This window comes from Vicugna pacos, chromosome 28 (genome assembly GCF_048564905.1).
Source record: "Vicugna pacos chromosome 28, VicPac4, whole genome shotgun sequence".
In the NCBI taxonomy this organism is placed as follows: Eukaryota; Metazoa; Chordata; class Mammalia; order Artiodactyla; family Camelidae; genus Vicugna; species Vicugna pacos.
The window spans coordinates 5,954,122-5,981,975 of NC_133014.1; the positions used below are offsets into that span (position 1 = coordinate 5,954,122).

The 27,854-nt window shown below is 44.7% G+C and overlaps 1 protein-coding gene and 1 non-coding gene across 4 annotated transcripts; both read left to right on the forward strand.

Moving 5' to 3' along the window:
* The first annotated feature begins 291 nt into the window (after positions 1–291).
* Positions 292–27,167, forward strand: RNF149 (ring finger protein 149). Of its 3 annotated transcripts, none has more exons than XM_072951304.1 (9): positions 292–875; positions 10,825–11,075; positions 11,964–12,032; positions 14,730–14,812; positions 16,897–16,993; positions 20,235–20,433; positions 23,208–24,718; positions 25,146–25,309; positions 26,830–27,167. In XM_072951304.1, exons 1-7 carry the CDS (start codon positions 422–424, stop codon positions 23,249–23,251), a joined length of 1,197 nt encoding a protein of 398 aa, XP_072807405.1. In that variant the 5' UTR covers positions 292–421; the 3' UTR covers positions 23,252–24,718; positions 25,146–25,309; positions 26,830–27,167. The 3 variants fall into 3 exon arrangements, with proteins under 3 accessions (XP_072807405.1, XP_072807406.1, XP_072807404.1); XM_072951305.1 differs by lacking the exon at positions 25,146–25,309 and adding an exon at positions 25,344–25,707; XM_072951303.1 differs by having other exon boundaries at positions 23,208–25,309.
* On the forward strand, positions 25,392–25,507 carry LOC116285940 (small nucleolar RNA SNORD89). Its single transcript, XR_004195708.1, has one exon. It is a non-coding gene; the product is annotated as a small nucleolar RNA SNORD89 (small nucleolar RNA).
* Positions 27,168–27,854: the final 687 nt, after the last annotated feature.

A 27,854-nucleotide genomic window follows, 5' to 3' on the forward strand; every position in this document is an offset into this window, starting at 1 on the left:
GGGACCCAGAGTGGCGCAAGCCGTCGCGTGACCTGCCCACACTCACGCCTGGGTCAGCGGGCTCCTGGGTCCTCGACCGCCGAGCGGAAAGTAAGCGGCGATCCCGGGAACCCAAGGCTCTGGAGCCCGCACGCTCCGCGCGGGACTCTGCGTGGGGGAGGGGCCAAGGTAGGCCCCGCCCCCGACGCCCCCAGCACCCCGACGCCCCGCCCCGCCCGCCGTTCCGCCAGGTGCGCGTGCGCCGCGCCCCGCCCGCCGGCCCTGCCCTCGTCCCGCCCCGCCCTGCCCGCCGCGCTCCAGGTTCGCGTGCGCCGCGGCCCCGCCCGTCGCGCAGACTCGCTCTTCCCGGGTTCGGCAGCGGCTGCCGGCTTCTCCGCGCGCCCTACGGCCCCCTCCTGGCGAGGACGGCGGCGGCGGGGTCATGGTGTGGCGGCGGCGGCGGTCTGAGGCCTGCGGCGGGGCCGGCGGCGCGCTGGCGCTGCTGGCGCTGGCCCTGTGCGCGCCCGGGGCCCGGGGCCTGGCGCTCGAGTGGTACTCGGCCGTGGTGAGCACCGAGTACGTGGACCCGCAGACGAACCGGACCGTGCGGAGCGTCTCGGAGAGCGGCCGCTTCGGCGACAGCTCGCCCAGGGAGGGTGCGCACGGCCTGGTGGGCATCCCGCGCTCGGAGGACCGCGACCCCGAGGGCTGCGCGCCCGACACGCGCTTCCTCGTTCCCGGCGGCCGGGGAGCCGCGCCCTGGGTCGCGCTGGTGGCGCGCGGGGGCTGCACGTTCAGGGACAAGGTGTTGGCGGCGGCGCGGAGGAACGCCTCGGCCGTGGTCCTGTACAACGAGGAGCGCCACGGGAACCTCACCGCGCCCATGTCGCACGCGGGTGAGCCAGCCGGGCGCCGGGACGCGGGGACAGCTGTGCGCCGCCGTCATGGCTCGCCGCCCGGTCCTCCGACGAAACCCCGGGGGCGCGGCGGTGCTGGGCTCTGGCGGTCCGGAACTAGGAGGGAAGTGCTAGGTTTGCTAAGTGTGACCCCCGCCCCGTCCCCCTCCCCCTTCCAGTCAGGTGCTGTTTAGGAGGGAGGCAGGCGTGCGAACAAGATTAGATCTTCGCCTTGGGTCGTTCAGGTGAAGGGAGGTGCCCTCTGCAGGAGGGCAGTGGTGGGGGAATGGCAGAAATTAAAACCCGCAGGAGGAGGGTTATGGTTCTCACCGTTGGAAAGTCTCATTATTCCTAATCATGGGTCCCTGGCCATTGGGCGTTTCCCAAAGTCAGGTGGAGCAGAAGTGGAAGCTCTTTCCCAGGGCGTCCCAGGGTCTGACTTAGTGGCACTCTGGTTTCTTCACTTTCATAAAACATTTTTTTTTCACTTTCTGAGTATTCTAAACTTTGAGTCAGACAGCTTGGACTTAAGTTCGGGTATGTTTTTTCACTTGCTAAATATAATGCTGGCTCTACTGACAGATTCCTGGAGTCTTGCGTTTAGATGAGAGTTTTAAAGTTGTGATTGTCTAGGTGACCTTCCCCACACGATTACCCAGGTTGCATCTTAAAGCAGTTACGATAGCTTAAAAGGCGTAATTTGCAAGGTGTCATCCTCAGAACTGAATTCCAAGTGATACCCGACCCGCACAGGACAGAGTGAATGTATTTCTGTTAGGCCTTCTAAGATCTGACTCATTCTGACCTTCCTGTGAGTGAATTCTTTTTTTTTTTTTTTTTAAGTTTCTGCTGCTACGTCCTTTTTTCTGTGCTTTTGTGTCTTTCTGTTTTGGCTTGAATGCAGGTTCAGAATCCACCTGTAAAATGAAGACAGAAAAGTGACTTTGGATTTGGCCTATTTTAGCAGAATGATAGGAGCAGAACTCGGTTGAGAGGTGAGGACGAGGCTGTTAGAACAACTCTTTCACGATGGTCGACTGTGAGGGTTCGGGTGATGCTGAGAAATGGGCAGAAACCAAAGGGCAGGTGTGGGAAGGATGGACGGCTGGGAGGCACACTGAAACTGGATGGAGTGATCTGGTAGCCGTCCAAGCTGGGAAGAGGTAACTGAAAGAGGGAGGTCTTTGAGAAGAAAGGATGCTTGTGGTGGGAATCTACCTCAGAAAGCAGAGGGGAAATTACTCCATTGCAAGGGAGAGGAAGTAGGTTTGGAGAGGAAACGAGCAGATGTCCATGTGGTGGCCTTGGGTGAGGCACCACCACCTTTGGTGTAGTTATTTCAGTTGTCACCACCCAAGTCATGTTTCCACCAGACTCTAACGAGAGGTCCTGTCGGATTTCACACAGCATTCCAGATGCATCCTGTCGACAGTTCTGTCGAAGACAAGAGGGCAGCGTGTGAGGAGGATTCTCTGATGCTGGCTCCTCGCCTTCATTTCTGAGTCTTCCGCGTCTTCACTTGGACTTTTTCTTTTGCATGGCATGCTCACTGGCCCACAGTTTTCTAAATCTGTTTGCTACATTTTTTGGTAATGACATGAACATTCTTCCAGGCTAATCGCACCTGTTTTAAGCATGGTTCAGCAACCTTGCTTGCTTATATTATTGGCAGATAATTTATCCTGGCCCAGAAAACACCTTGTAGATGTCAGTTTTAAATCCTCTTCTTGGGAGCTTCTGTTGGTGTTATCAGTGTCTGTTAGAACCTTTCCACTGTGAGAATAATTTTGTTTGAGAAAAAAGACAAAAGTAACAGTGTTAGCTTTTTTTTTTAATGTGAAATTTCACAGTGCAGAGTCAGTGTTCCCCACACAGCAGCTCACTTAGTCCTCCTGACAGCCCTCTGAAGCAGGTACTTTAACCCCATTTTACAGATGAGGAAACCGAGGCCCAAAGAATTTAAATGACTGGCCCACAGTAACAAGGCAGTCTATGGCCAGATCAGTTATGACAACCAGAACAGTCTCCAGACATTGTCAGTCGTTCTGGGGCAGAAGGGATGGCAATAGCATTCAACATTTTGAACCACTGACTTAACAGGAGACTATTTGGTAGCAGTGTGACCAATGGGTTAAACAGAGGAAAAGCTGGAAACAGGGCAGCCACTTAGATGGTTGTCTAGTCCAAGCAGAAAGACCAGGGCCAGTCCTGTAGGGGTGACTGTGGAAATGGAAAAGAATGACCCTCTCAGAATGGCCCAACTGGGGACAAGTTCATGACTTTTTGAAAATGGACTAGAATTAAGAAGGGAGTGAGTGAATTAAGTCAGAATAGGAACGAGCTTCGGTGGACTTGAACTTGAAATGCTATACGGAACCTCAGACTTAGGGTCCTTGTGTTTCTTGAGGTCAGAATGTGGCCAGAGCCAGTAAGAAGCACTGATGAGCGGCTCTCAGTGTTCTGTGTGACACAGGGCCTCTACAAAATAGGTGGAGGCGGCTGCTGGTAAACGCCAATCATGATCGTCACTTCCCAGGTTTCAGAGAGTTGCAGCAGTTTTTCTTAAACCTCTTGCTTGACTGCTAGAATCCAGTCCAAGATGTTTTGGATTTGTCAGCATTTTTGGTGTGTGTTTCTAAAATAAATCATGATTTTAAGCTAATATTCCAACAGGATAACTGTAAGGACTGTTCTTCTAATGCCCCAGGTCCGTTCCCTTTGGTAAACGGATGTGGAGCGGCTGCTCTGGGTGGGCCGAGTGTGGTGCCCACTTGGGGGTAGAAATGCCTAAGACACAAGCTGGACTTGGAGGAGCTCACGGCCTAGTGGGAGCGGTAAACAGACCTTTCCAGGCAGTAGAGTTTGGACCTGGACAGAATTACATGCACATGTGCTTAGAAAGCGTCAAGGAGCTGCTGCAGGTCGTGCAAAGATGATAAGTTAGCCTGAGCAAGAAGAGTAAAACTTGATAAAAGTCGAACGATTGAAATGAAAGCTTTTTTAGAGGATTGGCCTTGACGTGGTGACTGTCAGTTAATAAACAAGATGCTCCTTTAGCTGGCATTACCTTAAGAGAAATCTGGGTTTTGTGTTTGCAGAGAACAGTAAATAGTCTTTGATGAGGGAATAATAACTTGATGGTCTTTAATGCTGTGCTGTCGCAAATGATCCTAACATTCAGATTTGAGTTTAGAATGTATTTTGGTGCCCCAGGAAGGGGTGGTACCTCACGGCCTTATGGAAGGTGGGAGTAACCAGGACAGTCCCCAGACAGTGTTGAACGTCAGCAGAAGTTGCTGGAGAAGGTATCTGGGTGAGTTGTGTGCAGGAGGGGTGGGGGGGCCCACAGGATATTCTTTGGGGGGCTGGAGCAGCGTTGCAAAGGCCTGAAGGCCTGAGACGAAGTAATGTGTTTAGGAAAACTGTAAAGAGTTGTCCATAAGATTGTTGAGCACCGTACTCAGTAGATTCAAACTGTTCTTGAGCAAGCCACATTATCCCCAGAACAAAATTTAAAATTCTGAGAAGAGAATTGCATATATTTTTTGAGTCCTCCTAACTCATCCTAGCCAACCATAGAGACATTTCTGTTTCACATAATAGCTTCAGATTTTGGAGACGTTGACGTTCATATTTGATGTCGTGTTTCCCCTGCAGATGAGTCTGATATTCTTTTTATCGGCTCCCTACAAGGGTAATACCGGAAGATAAACCAGTTTTTCAGGTTGATTTGTTCATACAGAAACCATCCTGTGGGCAATCACTGGGGTACGGGGGCTCCAAGAACTAGTAAGAACAGGAATCCTTGTCTAGTGGCGGGAGACCCCACAAAGACATTATAGCAGGGGGATAAAACGAGGTGTACTTATGAGGCGGTGCTGCATCGTATACACAAAGGCGTGGGAGGTGCTGCAAAGCAGAGTTGAGCCTATGCTGAATTTTGAAAGATTTGGCCAGAATTCTCCAGGTTGGGACTGGGGTTGGTGGTGAGAGAATATAGAAGCTAATTTATTGAAGAAAAAAAAAAAAGAAAAGAAAACCTGAAAGATCATAGGATTCTCTTGCTGGTACTTTGAAGTGTAAGTTCTTGCTGCCGGAATCAGCTTTCTGGAACAAAAATCTAATCCACCCCTCTGAATATTGTAATAGTTCCCATCTCCTTCAAGAGAATGTTGGCATCTACTTGAAATAGTTTCCTTGGGAAGAGAAGTGGCCCATAGACTCAAATGGGAACCTCCAGGATTTTGAAGTATATTGACCAAGACAGATTCTTTTTTTGGTACATTTTTGTTTGATTCTGACCAGGTGGTGAGGGACACTGTTATTTGACAGGTAGGTTAATGATCACGTGCAGAGTGCAATTCCTTGTGCTGAGTGTAAGATGTAAGTAAAACAGACTGCCTTCAGGGAGTTGTCTGGTTCGTTAGTGGTGAGGTCTGTAGGTTCTTCTGGGTAGGGTGGGAATTGCACAGAATGACCTTTTTTGGTCCAGCGTGATTGGTAGCCATGTGAGGCCGAGGGAAGAAAAACATTCAAAGGACTTTTTCTCCCGCTGTCCCAGGACTTGGAGCATCTGTGCCTTCTGTGAAGAAATACGGTGGTTTAGTTTGGAAATCAGCTATGATTTTTGCTCTGGTGTCCCCGCGGCTCTATGGGACCGGTAGTGGGAATGATGAGCCAGGAGGGAAGGGCAGGGCCAGATGGTGTCCTGTGCTTGGCAGCCCTTGGGGTGGTGCACCCAGTGACCCTGAGCTAGTGTGTTTTTGCTGAACTGCCCTGCCTCCGGTTCATCCCCAGAAAGCCAGTCACATGGTAGAGACGTCTTCATTCTGAGTTTTATTAATTTAAAGTAGTTCCCTAGAAGCAATCTTGCTGTTGTAATTAGAGTATAACAAATGATTTAGCCCTCAGCCTAGGCAGTTTTTTTTTTTTAATTTCTCATCACTTAGTGAGCTAAGAACTTCCTAGATGAAAAAATTCAGATTGATATTGAAAGTGTTTTCAGGTCAGGGTATCCTTCTGATAATCATGGTGTGTCTGCAGCCCCTCCCGGGAGGTTTCCGGGGTTCTCAGCTCACCTCCCATCTCTTACTCATTTAGTCAACAAAGATTTATTGAACACTGTTTGCCGGGTTCTGTGTGAGGCACTGGGAATAATGAGATAAACAGGATGCTTTTATGTATATTTAGTCACTAACCAAACTGGACCAGTCATCCTCCCTAATAGGCTTAATTTTTTCTTTTTCTGTATTTTAAATTTTATTTTTAGATTCCCCTTGTAAGTGAGATCATGCGGATCATCATGTCTTTCTCTGACTTCTTTCACTTGGCATAATGTCCTCGAGGTCCATCCATGTTGTTGCATATGGCAGGATTTCATCCTTTTTATGGCTGAATAATATTTCACTGTGTGTATATGTGTGTGTGTGTGTGTATCTCGCTACTTTTTTTAATACATATTTTTACTGAAGTATAGTCAGTTTGCAGTATTGTGTCACTTTCTGGTGTACAGTCATACATGAACATAGATATATTCATTTTCATATTCTTTTTCACCATAAGTTACTACAAGATATTGGCTATAGTTCCCTGTACTATACAGTATGAACTTGTTGTTTATCTATTTTATATATATTAGTATCTACAGTTCTTAAACTCCCAATTTATCCCTCCCTCTGTAACCATAAGTTTGTTTTCTATTGTCTGTGAGTCTGTTTCTGTTTTGTAAATAAGTTTGTTTGCCTTTTTTTTTTTTTTTTTTTAGATTTCACATATAAATGATATCATGTGGTATTTTTCTTTCTCCTTCTGGCTTACTTCACTTAGAATGACATTCTCCAGCTCCATCCATGTTGCTGCAGGTGGCATTATTTTATTATTTTTTTTTGGCTGAGTAATATTTATTACTACTTCTCTATCTAGTCATCTGTTGACAGACCCTCAGGTTGCTTCCATGTCTGGGGTGTTGGAAATAGTGCTGTTGTGAACGTGGGGGTGCAGCTCTCTCTTCAACACAGTCCAGGTATGCTTTTGGGATGATGGTCTCACAGCCAGGAAGACCTCCCTTCTTTTGCTGGGTGAGCTCTTCCTGTCTGTCCAGATGCACTTCCTGGGGAGAGACTTCCCTCCTACCCCAGACAAAACGGTCTCTTCATTTCTGTGGCTCTTTGTTAGACCCCTTTCTTGTTAAGTCCAATGCAGAGAAATGCTCATCCCGAAGAAGTCTTCCCCGAGGACCCAGATAGTGGTGGTCAGAGGGATACTGAGCCCATACAGTGTGGCCCTGACACCTGCATTCCCCTCCCCCCAGCGAGGGGGCAGGGCAGATCTCGGTGGTAGGAGCTGGGGCCTTAAACCCCTACACTGGCTTTCCCAGGTGGGGCGTGACATGGGGCAACTCTGAAGATTTCTCAGCCCTCATCTGTAAAATGACAGTCCGCCCCCAAGTGAGATACAGCTGCGAAAGTGCTTCAGAGCTGGTCTTCCCCATTAACGCGAAAGATCATTCTATGGGTACCGGAAATTGTCACTGCCAGCGGAGCACGGAGACCGTTGTGTTTTCTGTGCAGAAGTGAATCAGGTTAGTGGGGGTCCTTCTCCTGTTCTCTCTGCTCTCGTAGGTGCTTGAGATTTTCCACAAGAGGAAATGTTTTTAATCTATAAACAGGGCTTTCAGCTTATAAAATACCATCCCATCTGACGTGGTGTAACTGTCCTAATTGCTGCTATATTTGCCTTTCTCCGTTACGAGATGTTGATTTTCCTGAAGGCAGGAAATGCCTCCCTCCTTACTGGGTCTCCCCAGCGATGGCATAGTCCACTGTGCGAGTGCCTGGACAGCGACACTGCCTGCTCGGTGACCCTCCTGGGGCTGGCTCACACCATCGGCCTCCACGCAGGAGCCACCTGAGAAGGGTGCCCTTCTGGTGTTTCAGTAACTAAATCCCGATGGCTGAGGGCCATGGAGGATTTGTTGCAGATTAAATTCCTCTCTGCAATAAAAAGGTATTAAAGTGAGGTTTCAGTGTCAAGCCAGAGAACAGTCTTTATTTTTAAGTTGGTTTTTGGCTGGGAAGCACATACACACGGTAGAGAATTTTTAGCTATGTCCAGGTCTGCTCTCAGAGGTGCTCAGGGTCCGCGATCTGAGGTCGCCTTTAGAGGTCATCTGTACTGACATGACCATGTGGCTCTCTTTTTCCTCTCTGTCTCGAGTACCATTCAGAGTCTGTGTTCCCGCACTGTAGCTGATATAACCGTTTTCTTATAGGACATTTAGATCATGATAGCCAAAGCTTCAGAAAAACATTGGCAGTAAATATCTTTATAGATTCCCTGTGTGTACCTACGGAAGTGTATCTGTGGAACTAAGTTCTTGGACGCGGAATTGCTGGGTCACTGAGATGGGCATTTAAAAACTCCTGAGAGTCGTGACGCTCCGTACCAGGTTGTGATAACTCACTCTCCCAGCGAGACTGTAGATTTGTGCTTTCTCTTGCCAGCATGGGGTATCAGACTTTCTGATGTTGGCTGGTCTTTTGGGTATAATGTTTTCATTTGTGCCATGACCTTTTGTATGTTTAAAATCCATTTGTTTGGGAGTGACCACTAATGTGTACGAGATTTCTTTCTTTAGCTGGTAGAAGTGTTACGGAATTAGATAGTGGCGATGGTTGCACAGTCTTTGTGAATACGCTAAAAACGATTCAATTGTACACTTTAAAATGGAGAATTTTATGGCATGTGAATTGTACCTCACTAAAGCTGCTGTTTTTAAAAAAAAGCCCATTTGTGTTTTCTGCAAACGGACTTCATTTCCTTTGTTTTTCTGTTGCCCTTTTTCTTATAGGGTAGTTAAGTTTTTGTCTTAGTTGTGTTACGTTTATTTTTCCCGTTGGCCATTTGCTCTTTTGATCTTGATTCTTTGATTTTGCTCTCTTTTAGCCAATGCAGAAAAAAGAAATTTTTTTATAGTTGGTTAGTTAATTAGATCTTTTTTTTTTTGTAAGAGACCCTGAGGTGATTTTTCACACTTGGAAAGGTTTTTCTTCAGTATTACTTATTTTTTTAACTTCCTTGTTTCTTCTGACTCTTTTATGTTTTATCTTTTTTTATGTATTTAAATCCGTGATTTGGTTGGAATGTAGTTTGGCATAAGTTGTGAGAAAGGCATGCAGCTTTTCTACTATCTGGTGCTACTCAGCTGCACCCACACTATTTAAAAAAAAAAAATCTATTTTACCCCATTGGTTTTACCCCACTTTTATCATTTACTGAGTTCTCTTATGTATTTGGATTTAGTTCCCTTTTTTTTTTAGGTTTTCTTTAACTTTTTAAAATACTTTTTGTGGTCTAAGCATATGGTCTTTTGTTTTTTTAATTGAAGTATAGTCCGTTTACAATGTTGTGTCAATTTCTGGTGTACAGCACCATATCTCATACATGTACATACATATATTCCTTTTCATATTCTTTTTCATGAAAAGTTACTACAAAATATTGAGTATAGTTCCCTGTGTATATATACAGGATATTGAATATATATCCCTGTGCTATATATAGAAACTTATTTATTTTATATATAGTAGTTAGTATCTGCAAATCCAGAACTAATTTATCCCTCCACGCCCCCTCCCCCACCCCAGTCTAGTTTCTGGGCTTACGCTGCCCCATTCTGGCTGTCTTCATACGCTACTACCACACTGTTTTAATTACTTTGACAATAAAGGCTAGTCCAAGTTCTACTGTTTACAGAGTTTTCCTGATTGCTGTTGATTATTTTTTCCCTAATTGAACTTGAGAAGAATTTTTAAGGGTTTTAAGATTCTATTGATACTTAAAAAAATTAATTTGTAGATAGATTCCTATAAAATTGGCCATTGCATTCCTTCTTTTTCATTTCTCTCTCTCTTTTTTTTTTTTTTTTGTCTCATGTCCCTCATGCCCTCAGAGCAACATGAAACAATGGAGATCATGGTGGAAATTCTCAGACTGCCTCCCTGAGTTCACGGGCAGGCTTTAGGCACACGTATTGATAGTCACAGGTGAAATTGGTCTCTGTGGTTCTTGGGGTTTTTTTGTTACCGTGTTTGGTTTTATTATCTTAGAGATAATATTTTTAAAAATATTTTTATTGAAGTATAGTCAGTTTACAGTGTTGTGTCAATTTCTGGTGTGCAGCATAATGCTTCAGTCATATAGGAACATACATATATTCATTTTCATATGCTTTTTAACCATAAGTTACTAAAAGATATTGAATATAGTTCCCTGTGCTATACAATATAAACTTGTTATTTATCTATTTTATTTTATTTTTGTTTGTTTGTTTTTCTTTGGGGTGGGGGAGGTAATTAGGTTTCTTTCTTTCTTTGTTTTTAGAGGAGGCAGTGGGGACTGAACCCAGGACCTCATGCATGCTAAACATGCACTCTACCACTTGAGCTACACCCTCCCCCCTGTTTGTCTATTTTATATGTAGTAGTATCTGCAGATCTCAAACTCCCAATTTATCGCTTTCCCCCTTGGTAACCGTAAGTTTGTTTTCTGTGTCTGTGAGTCTGTTTCTGTTTTGTAAATAAATTTGTTTACCTTTTTTTTAATATATATATCTTAGGGATAATTTTAAAACTTCCTTTTAATTTTTAAAATATCTGTTTTAAAAACACTTCAGATGTTATTGGTATTACTTGCTCTTTAAAGGTTTGGGGGTAGAACTCACCTGTGAAATGGAGCGGGGGCTCTTGCTTTCTGAGGGGCAGTTCTCAGTGATTTACTCTCCTTCTTACGCAATCAGCCTGCTTCCTCTTTGGAGACCAGTGTCGGTAACCTGGGTTTTCCCCGGAAAGCCTCCATTTCATCAGGGTTGTCAGCTGTGTGTGTACGGGGCTGTCTTTCCCTGGGTTGTATCTCGTGTCCTTCATGCTGAGTGCTCTGTTCTCTCCTACAGGCACAGGGAATGTCGTGGTCATTATGATTAGCTACCTGAAAGGAAGAGAGATTCTGGATCTGGTGCGTGAAGGCATCCCCGTCAGAGTGGGCGTGGCGGTGGGCACCCGCCACGTGCAGGAGTTAATCAGTGGCCAGTCCGTGGTGTTCGTGGCCATCGCCTTCATCAGCATGATGATCATCTCACTGGCCTGGCTCATATTTTACTACATACAGCGCTTCCTGTACACCGGCTCCCACCTGGGCAGTCAGGTGAGTGCAGCTGACTCCTGCTTTTCAAAAGACAGTTCGTAAGTATTTCCCATCGATGCCACTTGACGTTATATTGGACAGTATTCTTCATTTCATGATCACTCATCATTTTTAAGTATGAATGGGATTTTCTTTGAAATAAATTTTGTTAGAATATATGAAACTTTCCATCCCGTGGGAAATCAGATCCCTCTAAATCCAGGTCACGTTTTGCTCCTGTGGGGACCCTCTGTCTTCTCCAGAAATAAAGGAGTGACAAAAAGGCATGAGCTGGAGGGGCCCCGGCCCTGTGTTTAGAAAGAGAACCGGGCATCGCCGTCTCCAATGCGGAGCAGAAACCCTGTCCCAGTAACAGCAGAGAGGAGGGCAGGTGAGGGGCCAGGGGCTTCCAGAGGTGGGCCCTTTGGGGTCCACGCTCACGTGGTTGTCCTGAGAGTCGCCCCTCCTGGCTCTGCAGGCAGGTACATGATCATCATTTCTGGGTCACCTCCCACCTCCGACTAGGAAGCCTCTTTCCTTCTAGGGACATTAGCAGGTGAGGGTGCAATGCCCCCTCCTCAGCCGACTTTTTGACTTAAACGTAAGATGGTTAAATACTTAAACATAAAATTGGTTTCTTGCCAACATTGAGACATAAGATGAAGTTTTTCTTCAGACCTGGAATTGAAAATAAGTATTCTTGATCAAACAGCTCTTTAAGTTATATGTGTCTGTTCTGTACATTAGGGCTTAAGTGGTAATTTTTTTCAAGGTATTTTTACTGTAGTCATGTAACTTTGCTTTTTAAATGAAATCTTCTTCGATAAGCTTGCTTATATTATGTGAATTTTTAAAAACAGTGACTTACATTGTTCAATAATAACAATAATAATATTTTTCCTACCTAAGAGCCAGAGAAAAGAAACAAAGAAAGTTATTGGCCAGCTCCCTGTTCATACTGTAAAGCAAGGAGAAAAGGTAATGTTTTCATGGTTTTCTTTTCATTTGTTTGTTTAAACTAAAATATAAATCTATTTATATGTCTAAGCTCACACTATCAATCATGTGGAGTTCTGGCTGGTTTCAATTAGTGGTAACTTTCCCAGATGTGTATTTTAAAGGAGAGTTGGCAGAAGCACTCTTGGATATGTGAGGAAACTTCTAGACTCGTGCTGTCCGGGAGGGTGGCTGCTGGCTACACACGGCTTCCTGAATTTGTGTGAATTAAATTGAACTTAAAATTCAGTTCCTCCATCACACTAGCTACCTGGCAGATGCTCGGGTGGCCACATTAGCTGCTTGCTGCTGGACTGGACGGTGCCAGATGTCCATCTGCCACCCGTCGGTTGGACCCAGGGACTCTGAGGAAGTTACGGTCTCCCCTAGAGACCCTGAGGCTTAAAGTCACCTCCATTAAATCTCACACCCTCTGTGCATTCTGTCTAACTCCCTTAATTACAGGGAGAAAATACCAGGGTTTGTGGAGAAAGGAAGAAAAGATGTTTTTAAAACAGAAACATTTTGCATGGCCAGCCTGAGACTTAAAAGGCCAAAATCATACCAGAGTTTGGAAACATTTTTGGAGTAGGACAGATCCTAAATCTCAGAGCCTCAGGTTCTTAGAGGGTAGATTCCTTAAAAGGAGAGCAGTTGCTAATACAGAAATAGTTATTCGTTCAGTGGCCCGCCTTCTGTGCTGTGAGGGGTTGATGGCTGTGTTGCCGCAGTTATGAGCGGGTTCAGTTGTTTGGGTTTTCACTTTGTGTTGCTGAGTTGCTGAGATGTGATCTGCGCCGCCCTCTAGTCTCCACTCCCCCTGAAGTGCACGTAGGTGCGCAGCCCCTCCTCTGACCCACTTAAAGGGTCAAATCAAACTAGTTGTCATTAAATTTTTAGACCTTTGATGTCAAAACTCTGGAATCTGGTGTTAACAGTTTATGTGATGTGTTTAATATCCAGAGACTCAGGTTTGTTGCAGTCCTTCCCGGATCTCTTTGCACTGTAATAGCGTGAATTTTAACAGTTGGTACAGGGTCCTGGTTTCTTTCCACGCGGGTGTACTGAACAGGAAAAGTTAAAAAAAAAAATTCCATCTCACGGGAAGATGAACAGCTGATGTACAAATCCCGAGGGTCCCCGGGGAGAGAGTCTCCGGCAGACGCCTGGGGCAAGTGTGCGCTCGGCACAGCGGTCCCTGAACAAGCGTGGAGTTTCACGTCCTCCCGGGAACGTGTCTCCTGCTGTCCGTGGTGGGGAAATCTCAGTCCTTGAACGTGAGAAGACGTGGGTTCCTGTGCGCAGTGTGCGGAGTGGGGTCTTTGGATGTTGTCCTCTTCATGTACAGAACAGTTTTTGAAAATTTGCTTCTATGAACTGCTCTTTAAAAGTTGTCACACTAACAGTTAAAAAACAAGGATCCAGAAATGGTCCGTGAGGGACATATGGGAGTTTTCTGGCATTTTACATTTTAAACTTGTACAGAAAAATACTGTGTTTTGTTTTTTTCTGTAAATCTACATCTTGTCCACTTCTGGAAACTGTTTCCTGATTTTTCTTCTCATGGACTGGATCACAGTAGTGTATAAGGTTGCAAACCATTAGGGAGGTAAAAATCATTTCATCGTTCTCACATGGCTCATGGGAAAAAGGTGACAATGTTGACTTTCGTTGCCACATACCTTTTTAAGTGCTCTTATAAAGTTAATTTCAGTACAGTTTTGGGGAGCTGTATCTACGTATAAAATCAGTTTTTACTGCTTGTTAACAAGTGACGCAGGTGGCTAAATATATTTTGAGATAGTTACGGAGATGATTGTGTAGCTGTGTTCTGTAAAGTTAATTTGCTGAAGTTGCAGACACTGGTGGGCAGTTCCTGAACCCCCACCCCGGAATCCTGGGGGAGAGTCTCATTGGCCTGCCTGGGGTCACTGGCTGCCCATGCCTACTTTGGTTGATGGGTTGAAGCCAGGTGGGCAGATCCTGGGGGGTACCCGGCGAAGTGGGGGAGGCTGACACCCCCAAAAAGGTCTGTGACCCACAGATTGATAGAAGTTGAAATTTTGTCACAAAGATTGCTTCTTCCCCAGCAATTTTTGTCTATTTTTACGTTTGTTAATTTGATATATGAAACGAAGTAGCTTGTTTAATTTGTAATTCTTTTATCCCTAGTGAGGTGAGTATTTTCAGTTATTTAATGGTTTGCACTTTCTTATTTGCAAGTTATAACTATTTTCTTAGCAAATTCTAATGAAAGTACTTTGGTTTTTTTGTTTTTTGATGATTCCAGAAAACAAGTAGCTAATTAGACATTTATTCTCTTTATAAGCTTTATATTTGAAAAATAATTTATTTTATTATAATAAAGCAGGCACTGACATTTCTATAGCCTTTAAAATATGACCACTTTAAAAAAAATGAATAGTAGCCTAGTATTTAAATATTATTTATGTCTGATTAGGTAGAAAATGAAATTTTTTCCTTTTCAGCCACATTCTTTAAAAAAAAAATCTCTTGATAGTGGTAAAAGTAAACACCAGGTAGAAATTATATGTATTTAATTTCAGGATGTAGCAGTGTGGTCGAATAGAACTGTCTTACCCAGGTGGTAGTGAGTTTTACCAAAACTACACCGTGTACTTAGGATATATAGTAAACTCTTTCCTCTTCTTTTTTCAGGGAATTGATGTTGATGCTGAAAATTGTGCAGTCTGTATTGAAAATTTTAAAGTCAAGGATGTTATCAGAATTCTGCCATGCAAGTATGTACTTCTACTTCCTGACACGTTAAAAGTTACTAGACAAGTTTCAGGTTTCTGACAAGAGAGTCAACATGTCTTTTATGATATGAAGAACTTGTTACCAGGTGGTATCGTGATCATCTCACCTTTTAGAAAAGAAGCTCGAAGTCTTCAAGGCTCCTCTTGTGTCGTTTTACTTAAAAACTGCCTTACTTGGAGCCTTTAGGTGACCACAAAGACCTAGTGTATAATTTTATCATACATTGGCTTTTAGTCTGACAAGCAAGTCTTCCTTAGGAACCTGGAAGCTCATTATGTGCAGAAAGTGTGCTGTGCGGGGAGAGAGGAGACTAAGCATGGCAGGTGCAGGCCTGGGGAGGGTGCAGGCCCGGGGCGGGGGCCCGGAGCAGTGGCAGACCCGGCTCGGGCTGTGCTGTTATTTGCACCCCAGGTTTGGTTTCTCTTTGGGGTTGTGTGAAATAAATACTCCTCCCCTTTTTTTTTGTTGTTTTTTTTAGTATCAGGAAGTTATATTTCCTTTTTAACAATGGATACTTTAACTTTTTTTAAAAAACTGCTTTGTTAGCAGAAAGGTGTACAAAAATTGTTTTACAACCGATCAGTTTTAATCGTACTTCCTCGCCTGTTAGAAGCAGGTCACACGGTGGTATATGGCTGAGTTTTGCCTTATGCTGGCAGAGTGTTTTTGTACATACGCCAGTACTTTATAGTAGGTGATGTTCTCAGTAGGTCCGTAGAGGAAATGAAGGAGTGAGGGTCAGAGTTAACAAAGTACATTCTCCTGAGTGGAGAGAGCTGGCTGGAACCTACACAGGTGTGGGTCGGTGTGGTGGGTGCTTAGTGAATTGGGGTCAGCTGTCAGTTGATTGTGTCCTGTAGAAAATTATTAAAATAGAAAAGAATTTTTACTCTAGGCCAGTTTAGGGCAAGTCCTCCTGACTTGGGTGCTGTGCAGTGAGCCGCCTGAGGCCGATTTCCTTTTGTAGGGAATCCAGTACTGAGGCCGCGCTGGGGTTTGCACAGGAGCCTCCCGAGCAGACGAGTTACCCGCACACATTTCCCTGTCTCCTTAGTGGGGTGTTTTTTACCCGCCCCCACCGCCCCATTTCCTCCTGTGCTTTATTTAAACAAATTTCCCAATAAAGCCACCATGTTTCTTCTGTTCTGTTTCTCTTCAAAATGATTCCTGTGGGCCAGTCAGTCAGTTGCAGTTTGGGGATGGCAAGGTCACAAGACAGCCTGGACCAGACTGTGCTGTGTAACGACCTGCTGTTGTTTTTAACTGCAAAGGTCTTCAGACAACAAGGGCAGTAATAATAATGAGAAACTACTGAGTACTGTTGGCGCCCACACTCTAGTAAGCACGAGACTCATCCGCTCCTCAGGACGGCGTGCAGGGCAGGTGCAGAGAGGCCCGGGGACACAGACATGGCGTCACGTCACACAGCTGGAACCCGAGCTGATCTGTGTGGCTCCGGTGCCCTCACCCTTAACTCCTTATCTGCGGCACCTGGAGAAAACATAGATTCACCCCCAGGAGGGAATTTCAGCCAGCCTAGATCAGTAAAAGGACAAAATCCATATGTGATTTTTCTTTCTTTGATTCTGAAAGTGATAGGTGTTCATTCTAGAAAAATGTAGACTGTACAAAAATATATAAGACAAAAAATGTGGTTTTTTTTAAGCCGCTACCCAGAGATGATTTGTTAATACTTCGCTGTATTTCCATTTGAATCATTTTATAAACTTAAATAAGGTGGTACCAGGTTAGTATCAGTTTTCCTGTTCGTTTACTGTTGGGTTACTTGGGCCACATTTATTACAGGGATGCATAAAAACACATCCTAGCGTGATGTGCAGAGAAACCGTGCCATTTCTATGGCGTGAATGGGAAGTTTCCCCGTAGATGCCAGATTCTGTATAACGTGGAAAATAGGGTAGATGGTTACCGAGGGTGAGCGGAGAGACGGGAGCGTTGATGGCATTTAACCTGTGATGAGAAGATGAGTGGGTACAATGTATTGTTTCCTTGATAAGATATAAACATTTATTTTAAAACATTAACACATACTTAATTTTTTTAGGCATATTTTTCATAGAATATGCATTGACCCATGGCTTTTGGATCACCGCACGTGTCCAATGTGTAAACTTGATGTCATCAAAGCCCTGGGATATTGGGTTTGTTGCATTTTTGTTTATATTCAACCTCTGCCCCGGTTCCCCCCCGAGTGATTGGATTCCGTTCCTGACCAGCGGCAGGAGGAGAGAGCTGAATGCCCCTTCTTGCGTCCTGTTTGTTTCTGCAGAAATTTTTCTCTTTATTAAAAATTTCCCCAAAATCAATGAACTAAACTTGTGATGACAGAACCCTCCGCTAGGTGTTTCCTCAGAGCCTGTCATTTCTTAGAACGCTGTCTTCGATAGATTTCGTGCGGTGACACACCGCACGGTGTATAGAAGCTAGTCCGTTTCATATAGACAAGAATTACTATAAAATGTCTGAGGAGGACAGAGCTGCACACGTTTCCTGGCTCCAGGTGCACGTCTCTCACGTGAGGAAACTCAAGCCAACACTCCTTGACACCAGCGCTCCCAATAGCTGGGTTGCAGAACCAGATACCGCGGGGAAGTTCATCCCACACTGTGTCCAGCACTTTGTGATGCTGAGATGGTCACAGGCCCTTCCTGAGAAAACAGAGACAGGAGGCCAGTGAGGGGACACATAACCGCAGTGGGCGCTGGGTGCCTTACACTCATTGTGACGTGTGCCCCTCCGGCCGCCCTGGGAGGGCAATGCTGACTGTGACTGTCCCTGTTTTACTAAGTAGGAACCTGAGCTTAGGTCACACAGCTCAGTAATAGGGAATCAGCTTCCAGATGCAAGTGTGCTTCACTCCAGGGTCCACGCACCTAACCCAAAATGGGGAGGGGCGTAGAGGGAGAGAAACATTGTTCTAGATTGTTACACTTTTTATTGTTTTTAGAGTCTGCGTATAATCTGTGAATGTCTCAAGGGATTCCTAATTACATGTAAATAGTTTTGAAATGAAGATCTTTGGAAGAAGTAATTTAAACAGCTAATAATATTCTTCTGGTTGCTAAACATAGAGATGTTGGTAGCGTTTACTATAGACCTGGAAACTACAGAGAGGTTTTTTATGGTAATGATTTTACGTGACTTGAATCCTTCACGGCCCTCAAGGCTGCAGGCTGCTTTGGAGTGTATTTTTACCTTTAAGCTCAGCATGTCTTCAAAAGATAGATGAGGGACCCCTCACTGCCTCCATAACCAGTGTCATTTTCTGTGAATTACGTCTTTCTGGTGTGAGTTCCCGAGGCCTCGCCATGGGTACCAGGGAGGGGTTGGGGGCAGCAGACCTGTCTTCCTGGAAACACATTTGCCTGGATATCTGGAAAAGGTGTCTTTACTGTAGAATTTCTAACACTCGTTTAATCTTGCTTTTGAATAACGAGGTGGATGGAGCTTTCTCAGTGTCCAGGGTTCATCGCTGCCCCGCGCCTTCCTGGGGCTGCATTTTAAACAGCAGAGTCCAGGGAGCACAGCAGGTGTTTCCTTGGCAAAGTTCTCCATCCTTTCCTCCTTAGATGAGCTCTGAAGTTGTTTTAAGCCCTTTTAAGTTGTTTCCTTTATTCATCAATAATTTTAAACACTGCTTTTCGTTTCTGAACATTTGTGTAAGATGCTTTTCGCTGACCTCTGCGTTGAGACTCCAGTCCTCGTGAGTTTTGGTTTTGGAGGTGTATCTATGTGTCTCTTTCACGTGTTAGAAACCAAGACTCTTTGTTTGACGTCAGGTGGGTTTGCTTTCAGAGTGTTAATTTCAGAAAGCTACAATACGGGTCCCCAGAAAGCTTACGTTCTTTTTTGAAGAAACCTATAGTAACTTTAAATCAAACTAAGAGATGAACTTGTCTCGCCTTTTGTTTTGTAATCCTTTGACAAAAATGACATCTTCGTCAGACCTGTTGGCCCCTCCTGCACTGGGTTGGACTGTGATAGTCGTGACCCTGTCGTATGGTCACAAGTTCTCATTTCTAAGAAAATGGCCGCGGTGAGAGCGGCCCATGGGCCTCCGCAGGCAGCCCTTTGCTTTGCAGCTGTGACCGCTTTGATGTGGTCTCTGTCCCTGTTGTGCTGACTCAGTGGGCATTAGTGAGAGGGGTGCTGGGTCAGTGCTGGGTCTGAACTTGGCTCTGGGGAGATGAGGATGGATCAGACTCCGCCCCTTTGCTCATGGGCTCTCGGGGACCCCACCATCTGGGCTGGTGGGCTGGGCAGGCACCACACACCGTGGAGCCGAGGAGGTCAGCGTGCAGTGTCTGGGTCCTGGAGGAAGGAGGGTTTACCCTGCCCGGTGCACGTGGGACGGTAAAGGGAGTGGTTTCTAGGGGAGCGTGTGAGCTGCGTGTCCACAGATCGATGCCGTGGCACAGGGCACGAGACCGGCAGGTGGTGAAGTTCGGCGGGTATTCAGGCAAAGACGTAGAAGAACAGAGCAGGGAGGGCTGAGCAGGAGCTCGGGCGCTGCTTAGTGTGAAGACTTGTCCTAAGGCTGTTTGGTTGCCTGTGAGAAGGCAGTGAACCCCACGGCATCCCGGAGTGGGGAGAGGGTTCTAGAGCGCAGGAGGAGCTGCAGAGGGAGCAGCAGTGCCCTCGGCCCTGAGAGCCCCAGGGAGCAGGTGGCTTGGCTGTGCAGGGTTCTGAGTCTCAGCTGAGGTCCGTTAGTTGGTCATTTATCGGGAGTCTCATCCCAGCACAGCTTTGACTCCAGCATTGATCAAAACCCGTTTCCAGATGGCTCCCCCACTTTGAGACTTGATGTGGTAATGCTTACAGAGTCTCCTGCCCTCGCTTTCATGATCTTACTTTCTTCTTTAGAGCAGCCAGTTGGGACGCGGAGGCAAACGGGCAGCTGGTAGACACCCTTTCCATGAGGAAGGAGCCGGAACCGGCTGTCTCAGTGAACCCAGATGCATCCTGCAGCTCTCCGCTGTGCAGGAGCCTGGTTCGTCCCCGAGGCGCTGGTGCCTGGGTGTGAACCAGCACAGCAGCTCCAGGCAGTCATTGGAGCTCAGGGCTCAGCCATCAGTGACAGCAGACAGCCAGGCTGTCCAGGAAGGCAGGAAGGACTTTCTGTCAATAAATAGTTTAAAAGGTGGCATTGCTTGTATCGATGGGGGAAAATGGTTTTTAGAGGAAAAAGCATTTAGGTCTTAAAAAGATGCTTATTAAGAAGTAACTCATTTTCTGCTGATGCTAAAGAAAGAAGACTTTGATGTGCTTTTTGCCACATTTGTGTATAAAAGTAAATATTTTGTATGAATTCTGAGCAAAAGAGGATAGATAAGCTTGATCGTGTTATTGAGAAAAGGTGTTTTCTCTGCTATGACTCTCAAGGGAGAGCTTGAGGACGCACAGGAGACGCCCGCTCCAGAATCTCCTCCCGGGGTTGTCCTGGCTCCAGAACTGAGTCTTACCTTACCAGATGGGGACAGAAGTGTCGGGGACAACTCAGCATCGTCCCCCACCAGCCACACTGTGCCGCAGGGTGATGCCACTTTTAAAGAAGATGCCGGTGAAAACACAGTCTTACTGGGTGAGTAGCTTGCAGATTATAAAACACAGTGATGTTATCTGTGGTTGAAAGGAGATGAAGAAATACATCAAGTGCAGAAAAACATGAAGGAAAGATGAGAACCATAATCCCATACCTGGAAATACCATTGTAACATTTGGTAAATACATTTTCAGATGTTTCTTCGGCGTTTAAGGTGAATATCATGTATGCACTGTTAGGTGACCTTCTCTTAACGTACGAAGTTCTTTCTGTATCAGCAGACAAGGCGTGTGACTCTGTACAGCTGCGTGGTATCGCAGTTTGGATTTACTGTAATTTCTTTAAAACCACACTCTGCTGATGGACTTTTACCATCAGTGACACTTTGAAATTACTGTGTGTGTGTATCTCCCACTGTCTGCCCTCTTCCGTTCTGATAGATAAAGGGGACTGAACTGCATTTTTGGGGTTACCTACTTTTCATTTTGTTGGTTATTTGTATTTCTTCTCTTTGAGTTGCTTGTTTCATCCTTAGCTTATTTTTCTATGGAGAAACTGATTTTTTCATATTGATTCTAGGAGCTCTTTGGTCTTTCTTTGTCACATGTGTTGTATATTTCCCCCCAGGTTCTGTACCCTTTGACTTTTTTTTTTTCTAGTTTATTCACTTTCATTGTTCTGCTTCACATATTAGTTACAATACTAGTATCCTTTGACTTTTTGATGTGTTTTGCTGTATAGAAATTTTTGATATTGATCTTGTCCAGCTTCTCCGTTTTTCATGATTCTGCCTTTGAGAACATGCTAACTTAGGAGAGTCTTTCTCATCTCAGGATTATTGACTTATACTTTGCTAATACCTGTGGTTTTATACTTTGCATTTTAATCTTTAATCCACACAGTTTAAAGGAAGATTTAACTAACCTATTTTTTCCAAATGTTTAACCATTTGTCCATTGTTTAGTGAATAGTTACTTGTGAATAATATGTACTTGGAAGGCGAGGCCAATTCCTTCATCTTTATTTAAAAAAAATTCTGAACCATTTTTCATGTTTTAAGATTAATCTTAAAATCATCTTGCCATGTACAAGAAAATCTGATGAGATTTTGAAATTATAATTGAATTAATTTATAGATTATTTTAACTGGGAAGAACTGACACTTCTGAGTTTGAATTTTGCCATCCTGGAAGAGGAAGCATATTTTTCCCAAGTCAGTAATATTCAAACTGAGTCATTTTTGTCTTTTTTCACACTGTTTAGAATCTGGGAGGCAACAATAGAAATGTTAGAACTTTAGTTTTAAACCAGTACCAGAGGGAGAAAGAGTCTGCTGTGTAAGAAAAAGCGAGAATAGAGTTCAGAGAATGAGGAAGTAGGACAATCCTGGGTGTGTCCTGACCAGCTGCCCGGCCTCCCTCTGGGGCTAAACCACCTTTCAGGGTGGGGTTCCCTCCACAAACTCTTATTTTTAGGAACTCCATCCTTTGAGTCTGAGTGCGTACCGTTGTATTTTCTGCCATTGCCTTCGGTCTCCAGAAAAAAGCCAAAATTTGTTCTCTGTAGTCTTCCACGACCCTTGAGATATTTCAAGATAGATGAAACTCTGACTTACTCTTGACTAGCTGTCCTTCAGAAGCGGTCTCCAGATTCTCCTGCGTTCTGGTTGCCTGTCGGGCACTGGTTTGTCCCCGTCTCTCCTCCCCTCTTACAAGTAAGATAATGCGTAACTGGAGGTAGTGGGTGGAAGTAAAGTGGAAGAAGGACCTGTGTCATGAAACAACAGGACGCTGGGCGCGGTCTGCAGAAGCGGGGCCCCTTCTCCCACCTGCCTTTTTGGCTCGTTTTCTGTTTTCTCTCTCTGTCTCTTTTTAAAATTTGCAAGTAAATGTGACCAGTAACTTTTATGTTAATATTCTTCTGTCTTTTAACTGTAACAGTATAATTTAAGAAATATTAAGTTGGAAAAATCAGTTCTTGGGGGTGGAGGATACAGCTCAGTGGTAGAGCGCGTGCTTAGCATGCATGAGGTCCTGGACCTTTTGTTAATGGAGTCCCCGGCGCCTCCATTAACAAAACACGCATGCACACACACAAAAACAGTGAAAAAAAGGAAAAGAAAGATCAGTTCTTTTAGGCTGACACTAGTGCTTCAGAATATAAGGTCACTTCACCTAGAGTTGAGAAGACAGACTCTCAGAAGCATCTAGGAAATAAATGTGGGCGTTGCTCGTGGCTGTCCACTCCCGGAGAATGTGTCTCCCTGGGGACGCACCTCCTCCTGTCCGGCTATCTCCGCTCCGCTTGTCTGTGCGTTCACAGTATTTGGCTCTCCTGACTGTGAGGAAGTGTCCTGTCACTGTAAGACACCTTTCATGCTGACAGTTTTTGCACTCCTCTTCCTAGTAACATCAGACTGGGTTCAAATGCCAGGTTGAACCTCCCTGGGCCTCAGTTTCCTCATCTCTAAGTTGGGGACAATAACATACTAGGAAATACAGGCTCCTGTTTTCCTGCGTGGCCACACGGCTGCTGCTTGCTTTCCTCCTGGGAACTCACTCTGACCGCGCTGATCACACTCCTGCTGGTTAGGCTGATGCTGGCAGACCTCTCACTCAGTGTGTGAGGAAGGTGTTGATGTATTTTTCTTGACTGTCTCTGGAATTCGGGTTGCCTTTTTCACGTGTAAGTTTTATTTAAAATTGTCTGTAATCTTGTTTGAATTATGATCTCCAAATGAGTAATGATGTTTATGTAATTGAAGTTCAGAAGATGCCAGCCGACTAACGTTGGCTTTTGTTACTTTGTTCTAGAAACAGGCAGGAGCGACCTGCAGCGTGGAGGACCCGTCTGCTAGCGCACATCTGCCGATGGTGTCGCGGACAGAGCGTGGCGGAAATTAAAGGACCCTTTATTTTTTTTAACTTTAGCACATAGTTTGTATATGTGAAAATAATGTACATTCTTTTACCTTTCAGGTTCTGATTTGATATACAAAGGGCTGTGATATTTTATTCTTAAAGAGACTTTTTGATTAGTCTTTATATATTTATCTGCTAAAATACGGCAGGTACAATGAACAACACATCGTTTCAGGCTATTACCTAGGAGATGGCTGGGGAGGGCCTTGTACTGTGAAGGACAGGGGTGTGTTTCTAAGTACTAGGCTGCCTACCATGTTACATTACTGTTAAAAAAAAACAAGATTAATTCTGTTTCCTCAAGGGTGGTTCTAGGCTAAGCACATTGAGTTTAGACTAGTTGACATGGAGTTGTGAGATTATGTTCAGTAACTGGTTATGTGAGTTTCCCCAGAGGAAAGACTTTGAGAATGTTAAATTGTAAATGTGACGAGAGAAACCTGTCACTTTGTTGCACCTCTGTACTGCAGAGATTTCTAAACCCGAGAGCACTTTCATTGTTGTTTTTTATCTGGAATTATGAGAAAAGCACTAAGATGACGTTAGGATTTGCGATTTCTCTCTTTTGTGACCTAATTTCTTCTAAAACCTTTGATGAGGAGGGAAGTCTGTCCATTTTTTCTGTAAATAAAAAAGCTAACATTCTGTGTTGCACACAAGCATGAAGTTCTTCATTGCTTGTTAAGGAAATGGAGTGGATAGAATGTGATTTGGGGATTTGGGGGTATATGATGAATATACTGGTTCCAACTGTAGTTTAATCTTTGCAGTTAAAAGGCAAGCAGTTAAATCGGGGTTCGGGGGGCTGCTCTCTAAGTTTATACAGAATTAAATAAACCCTGCTCTGTTCTCACCTCTTCGAGGTGTAAGTGGAGGATGAGGAAGAGTTCTTTTTTTAGAACTTAAAACCATAGTCCTTTGTTGGTTTCAGACTGGTTACTGTATATGTCTTTATCTTGTGGGTAAAAATAAATGTTTATTGAGAAAAATGTGATTTTAAAAATTTAAAGAATTTATTGTTCCAAGCTGTGTCTAAGACACAAAATTTAGATAGCTTATTTTTTTCAAACTACTTACGCACTTTGATTCTAGTCACTCGGTCAGTCAGCAGTGTTACTAAAGTAAACTGAGGCCGGGTTCCACTCGAGGAGTTACTGGAATAGAAAGTGTCTAACTCTGAGCTCTCGTTGTGGCAGGGAGCCTCAGTAGGTGTCCACAATAGCTATTATCTTTGAAATCTGCTTTCTGTGGCTCATCGCGGATAGGAAAACACGTCCGTGATTCTCTCCCAGGTGGACTGTTTGCTGTCTGTATTTTAAGATACATGTGAGGGGAAAAATGCTGTAGCCCCTCCCGGGATCCAGTGAGGCTGACTGTTATAAAAGAATACTTTGGCAGATAAGGTAAATTGTTTTGATAATTATGGAATTGTGATTTCTTAATCACTGACTATCAGCTAGATCTTTCCTTAATTCAGAAGTTTGAACCGTAAATTATAAATAGAAGAGACTGAAAAATGATGGTAGTCTTACCTCTAGAAACGTCTTTAACAGCAGAGAAAGAAATTAGCAAGAGAAGACAGAAAACTCTGCAGTACTTTGAAAGGAGAAAGTTTCCTTTGATAGGCTTTTCTTAGAGGGAAGTATACGTGATAAAGGGTCAGAAATACTAGAATTTTTATTTATAAAGTGGATAAAATGCTGGGAGTGTAGGGAATGTAAGTGAAGAAAGATGAATGAACCAGATTTCGTTAAGGTTGTATTATTTATGGCAGTGATCACTTTCCGTCTCACGATTGTTATAAAAACCATTTGTTCACAAATAATGTAGGAACAGCACTTTTTTGTGTGACTTTGGAAGCCCCAGGCAGCATGTGCAGGAGGGGAGGGGACCGTGACCATGGGCACCGCGCAGCCCGCCGCCCGCCTGCTGCCGGGTTCCCGTCGGGAGGCCGTGAAGTCCGGGCAGAGGTGTGCATACGGCCACCGCGGCAGGTAATCACCCCTTGCGTGTTCTGTCTCCCTTTAGGGGTGTTGAACGTACAGAGCTTGTCCTGAAGGACTGCTCCCTGGGGTTACTGAGGAGTGATGACACGAAAAGGCCGAATTGCAGTGTGTCCCGCAGCAGTTGGCTCTCTTTGTGGGCGCACGATGACAGGACCTCCTGAAGCGAACCTCTGGTCTGACCTCAGTGCCGTCCGGGCAGGACTTCCAAGACAGGCCTTCCCAGCGAGCTCAGAGACTTCTCAGAAAAAGTCATCAGTGGACGCTGGACAGCCTTGGGGCTTAAGCATGTCATAAGTACCTCTCTCCATACCTTGTGATATACTAGCCGAGCCAAAGCCGGCTAGAACCATGGAAACAAATCACAGTAACAGGCCTCCAGGAGCCAGGTGTGTTTCCGTTTGGAGGAATTGCCCCGTGTGACCGGATTCCCCAGGAAGCTTGGCAGTACCCTCTTCTGAGCACATTAAAGTTTATTTGATCAGTGACGGCTGAGGTTAAATCAGCACGTGTATATCCCCGACTAGAACTTGAGGCGAGGATATGCTTTAGTCACAGGCATTTCTTCGGGCTCAGTGTAAACCCTGCTTTGCAGTTTTCAAAGCACAGGATGTTTGGCCTGAACCAGAGCTCGTCCCGCGGTGAAGCACATGCCGTGCTCCTGTGCCGCAGCAACCACTTAGAAAAGCCACCCACACTTTTCCCAAGTTAGATTAGTTTTTGAAGTTAAAAACACAAACATTTCATTTTCAAAGACACTATTAAACACATATCACTGGTTGTAAAAGTGAAGGTCTGCAGTGTCCATCAGCCCTGCAGCTGGAGACCTGCCCTCATTCTAAGAGCCAAGTGTAAAACAAGCTGTAAAGTGAAAAAAGCATTTGCATTACATTGGTTTTGAATGAAGGAAAGTCAGTCCATTCTTTTTTGAGGAGTTGGGTATTAAGGGCCACGGAGTAAGGCTTGTGTATTCAGGACTGGAGAGGGACCTGGGACCCCACTGCTTTCTGTGGGCCAGTTAGTTATTGAATCCCAGGACTATGGAAGTCCTTTTCATAAGGATTTTCCTGATAAAAACAGTCGTGATTGCACAAAAAGGAAAGACAGACCAGGTATAAAATAGCAAAATTAGCGAAATGTCTCAGTAGACAGGGGAAGAATTCTAATGAACACACAGGAAGTCATTCCCATGCATTGTTTCCATTTTAACCCTTAAAACGTTAAAGGGATTATTGCTCAAAAGATCACTGAAAATAGACCCATTATTCACCATGGGGATACGAATCATTACAGAATGTGTAACACAGTGGTCTGTGCTACTTAAAATTTATGGAAGTCTGTGTATTCTGTAAGAATAAAAATCGAGAGAGAACTGTTTCCAAAAGTTATTTAATAATAAGTACTGTTAAAGAGAATTACTTGAAATAGTTATGTTATAGGATCACAAATATTTTTTCTGAAGTAACTTCTTTCTACCCTGAGATGTGACTTAGTGCTGTTCTTTCTAACAGGTGATCTGACGAAGATATTAAAGCCAGAAACTGGAGCTGAAAGTCCAGAACTCAAGATGTGGTTTTTTAAAAACATGAATTAAAATTGAACTCATCTGATTACACTTAAAAATTGATTTCAGTTACTGAATCCCAGGATTATAGTTTCTTTTTTTTCAGGTAAACTTTCTTCTACTTTGTAACGTGTTTAATGAAGAACCTTTTTGCTGGTGGTGTAAATGTGTATCTTGACTCAGTGTTTTCTGTTTGTTTTACAAAATGTTCTCTGAATATAACTGCTGTTCTTTATAAGCTGCTTATTTAAAATAAATTTGGAAGTCTTTTGTCTTTCAAGTAAACACCTGTACTGTAATACTGAAACGATTAGTGGTCATCAGTCTTAATTTGCAGGCCGTGATTGCCCACGAAAACGCACCTGTAGCCAGCCGCAGGCCGGCGTGTGCGGTGCGTCTGCAGACGTGCACAGACGCCCACGTCGCAGAGAGGATGCTGTGGCTGACCTAGAGGAGGCCCCATCTTCTAGTTTCAGCTCAGACTGTCAACAGGTGTCCTTTTTCAGTGGCCTTTAGTGCCACATTTCCGTGCTTCTTGTTGGTTTCCTAGTTTAGCGCAGCCCAAGCAGAGCGCTGAAGGGCTGACGATGGGCCTGAGCCCGAGGGGCCTGTGAGGTGCCCCCCACCCCCAAGGAGGGCGAGCTCTGTTCACGCCGCCGGCCAGGTCAGTGTCACCAGAGTCAGCAGGTCCTGGAGCCTCGGGGTGGGAGGCTTCCAGCAGTGGCAGGAACTTCGCCATTCCAGAAAGTATTTGAATAAGGAACTGTTCCTTTCCCTGGTGCTGACGTGCAGGGCAGCACCCACAGCTGGGTGTGCAGAGAAGTCAAGTTGCCATCACTTGGATGTTGGAAGGCACTCCTGTTACGTCAGCTAGGGTCCTTTGTTTCCTTTAAGCAATTATATGTATAAATCCCTTACCTTCCTGAGCATACGTAAGGTAAAGTTTCTCATCCGTCTAGGAGTACTTTTCTG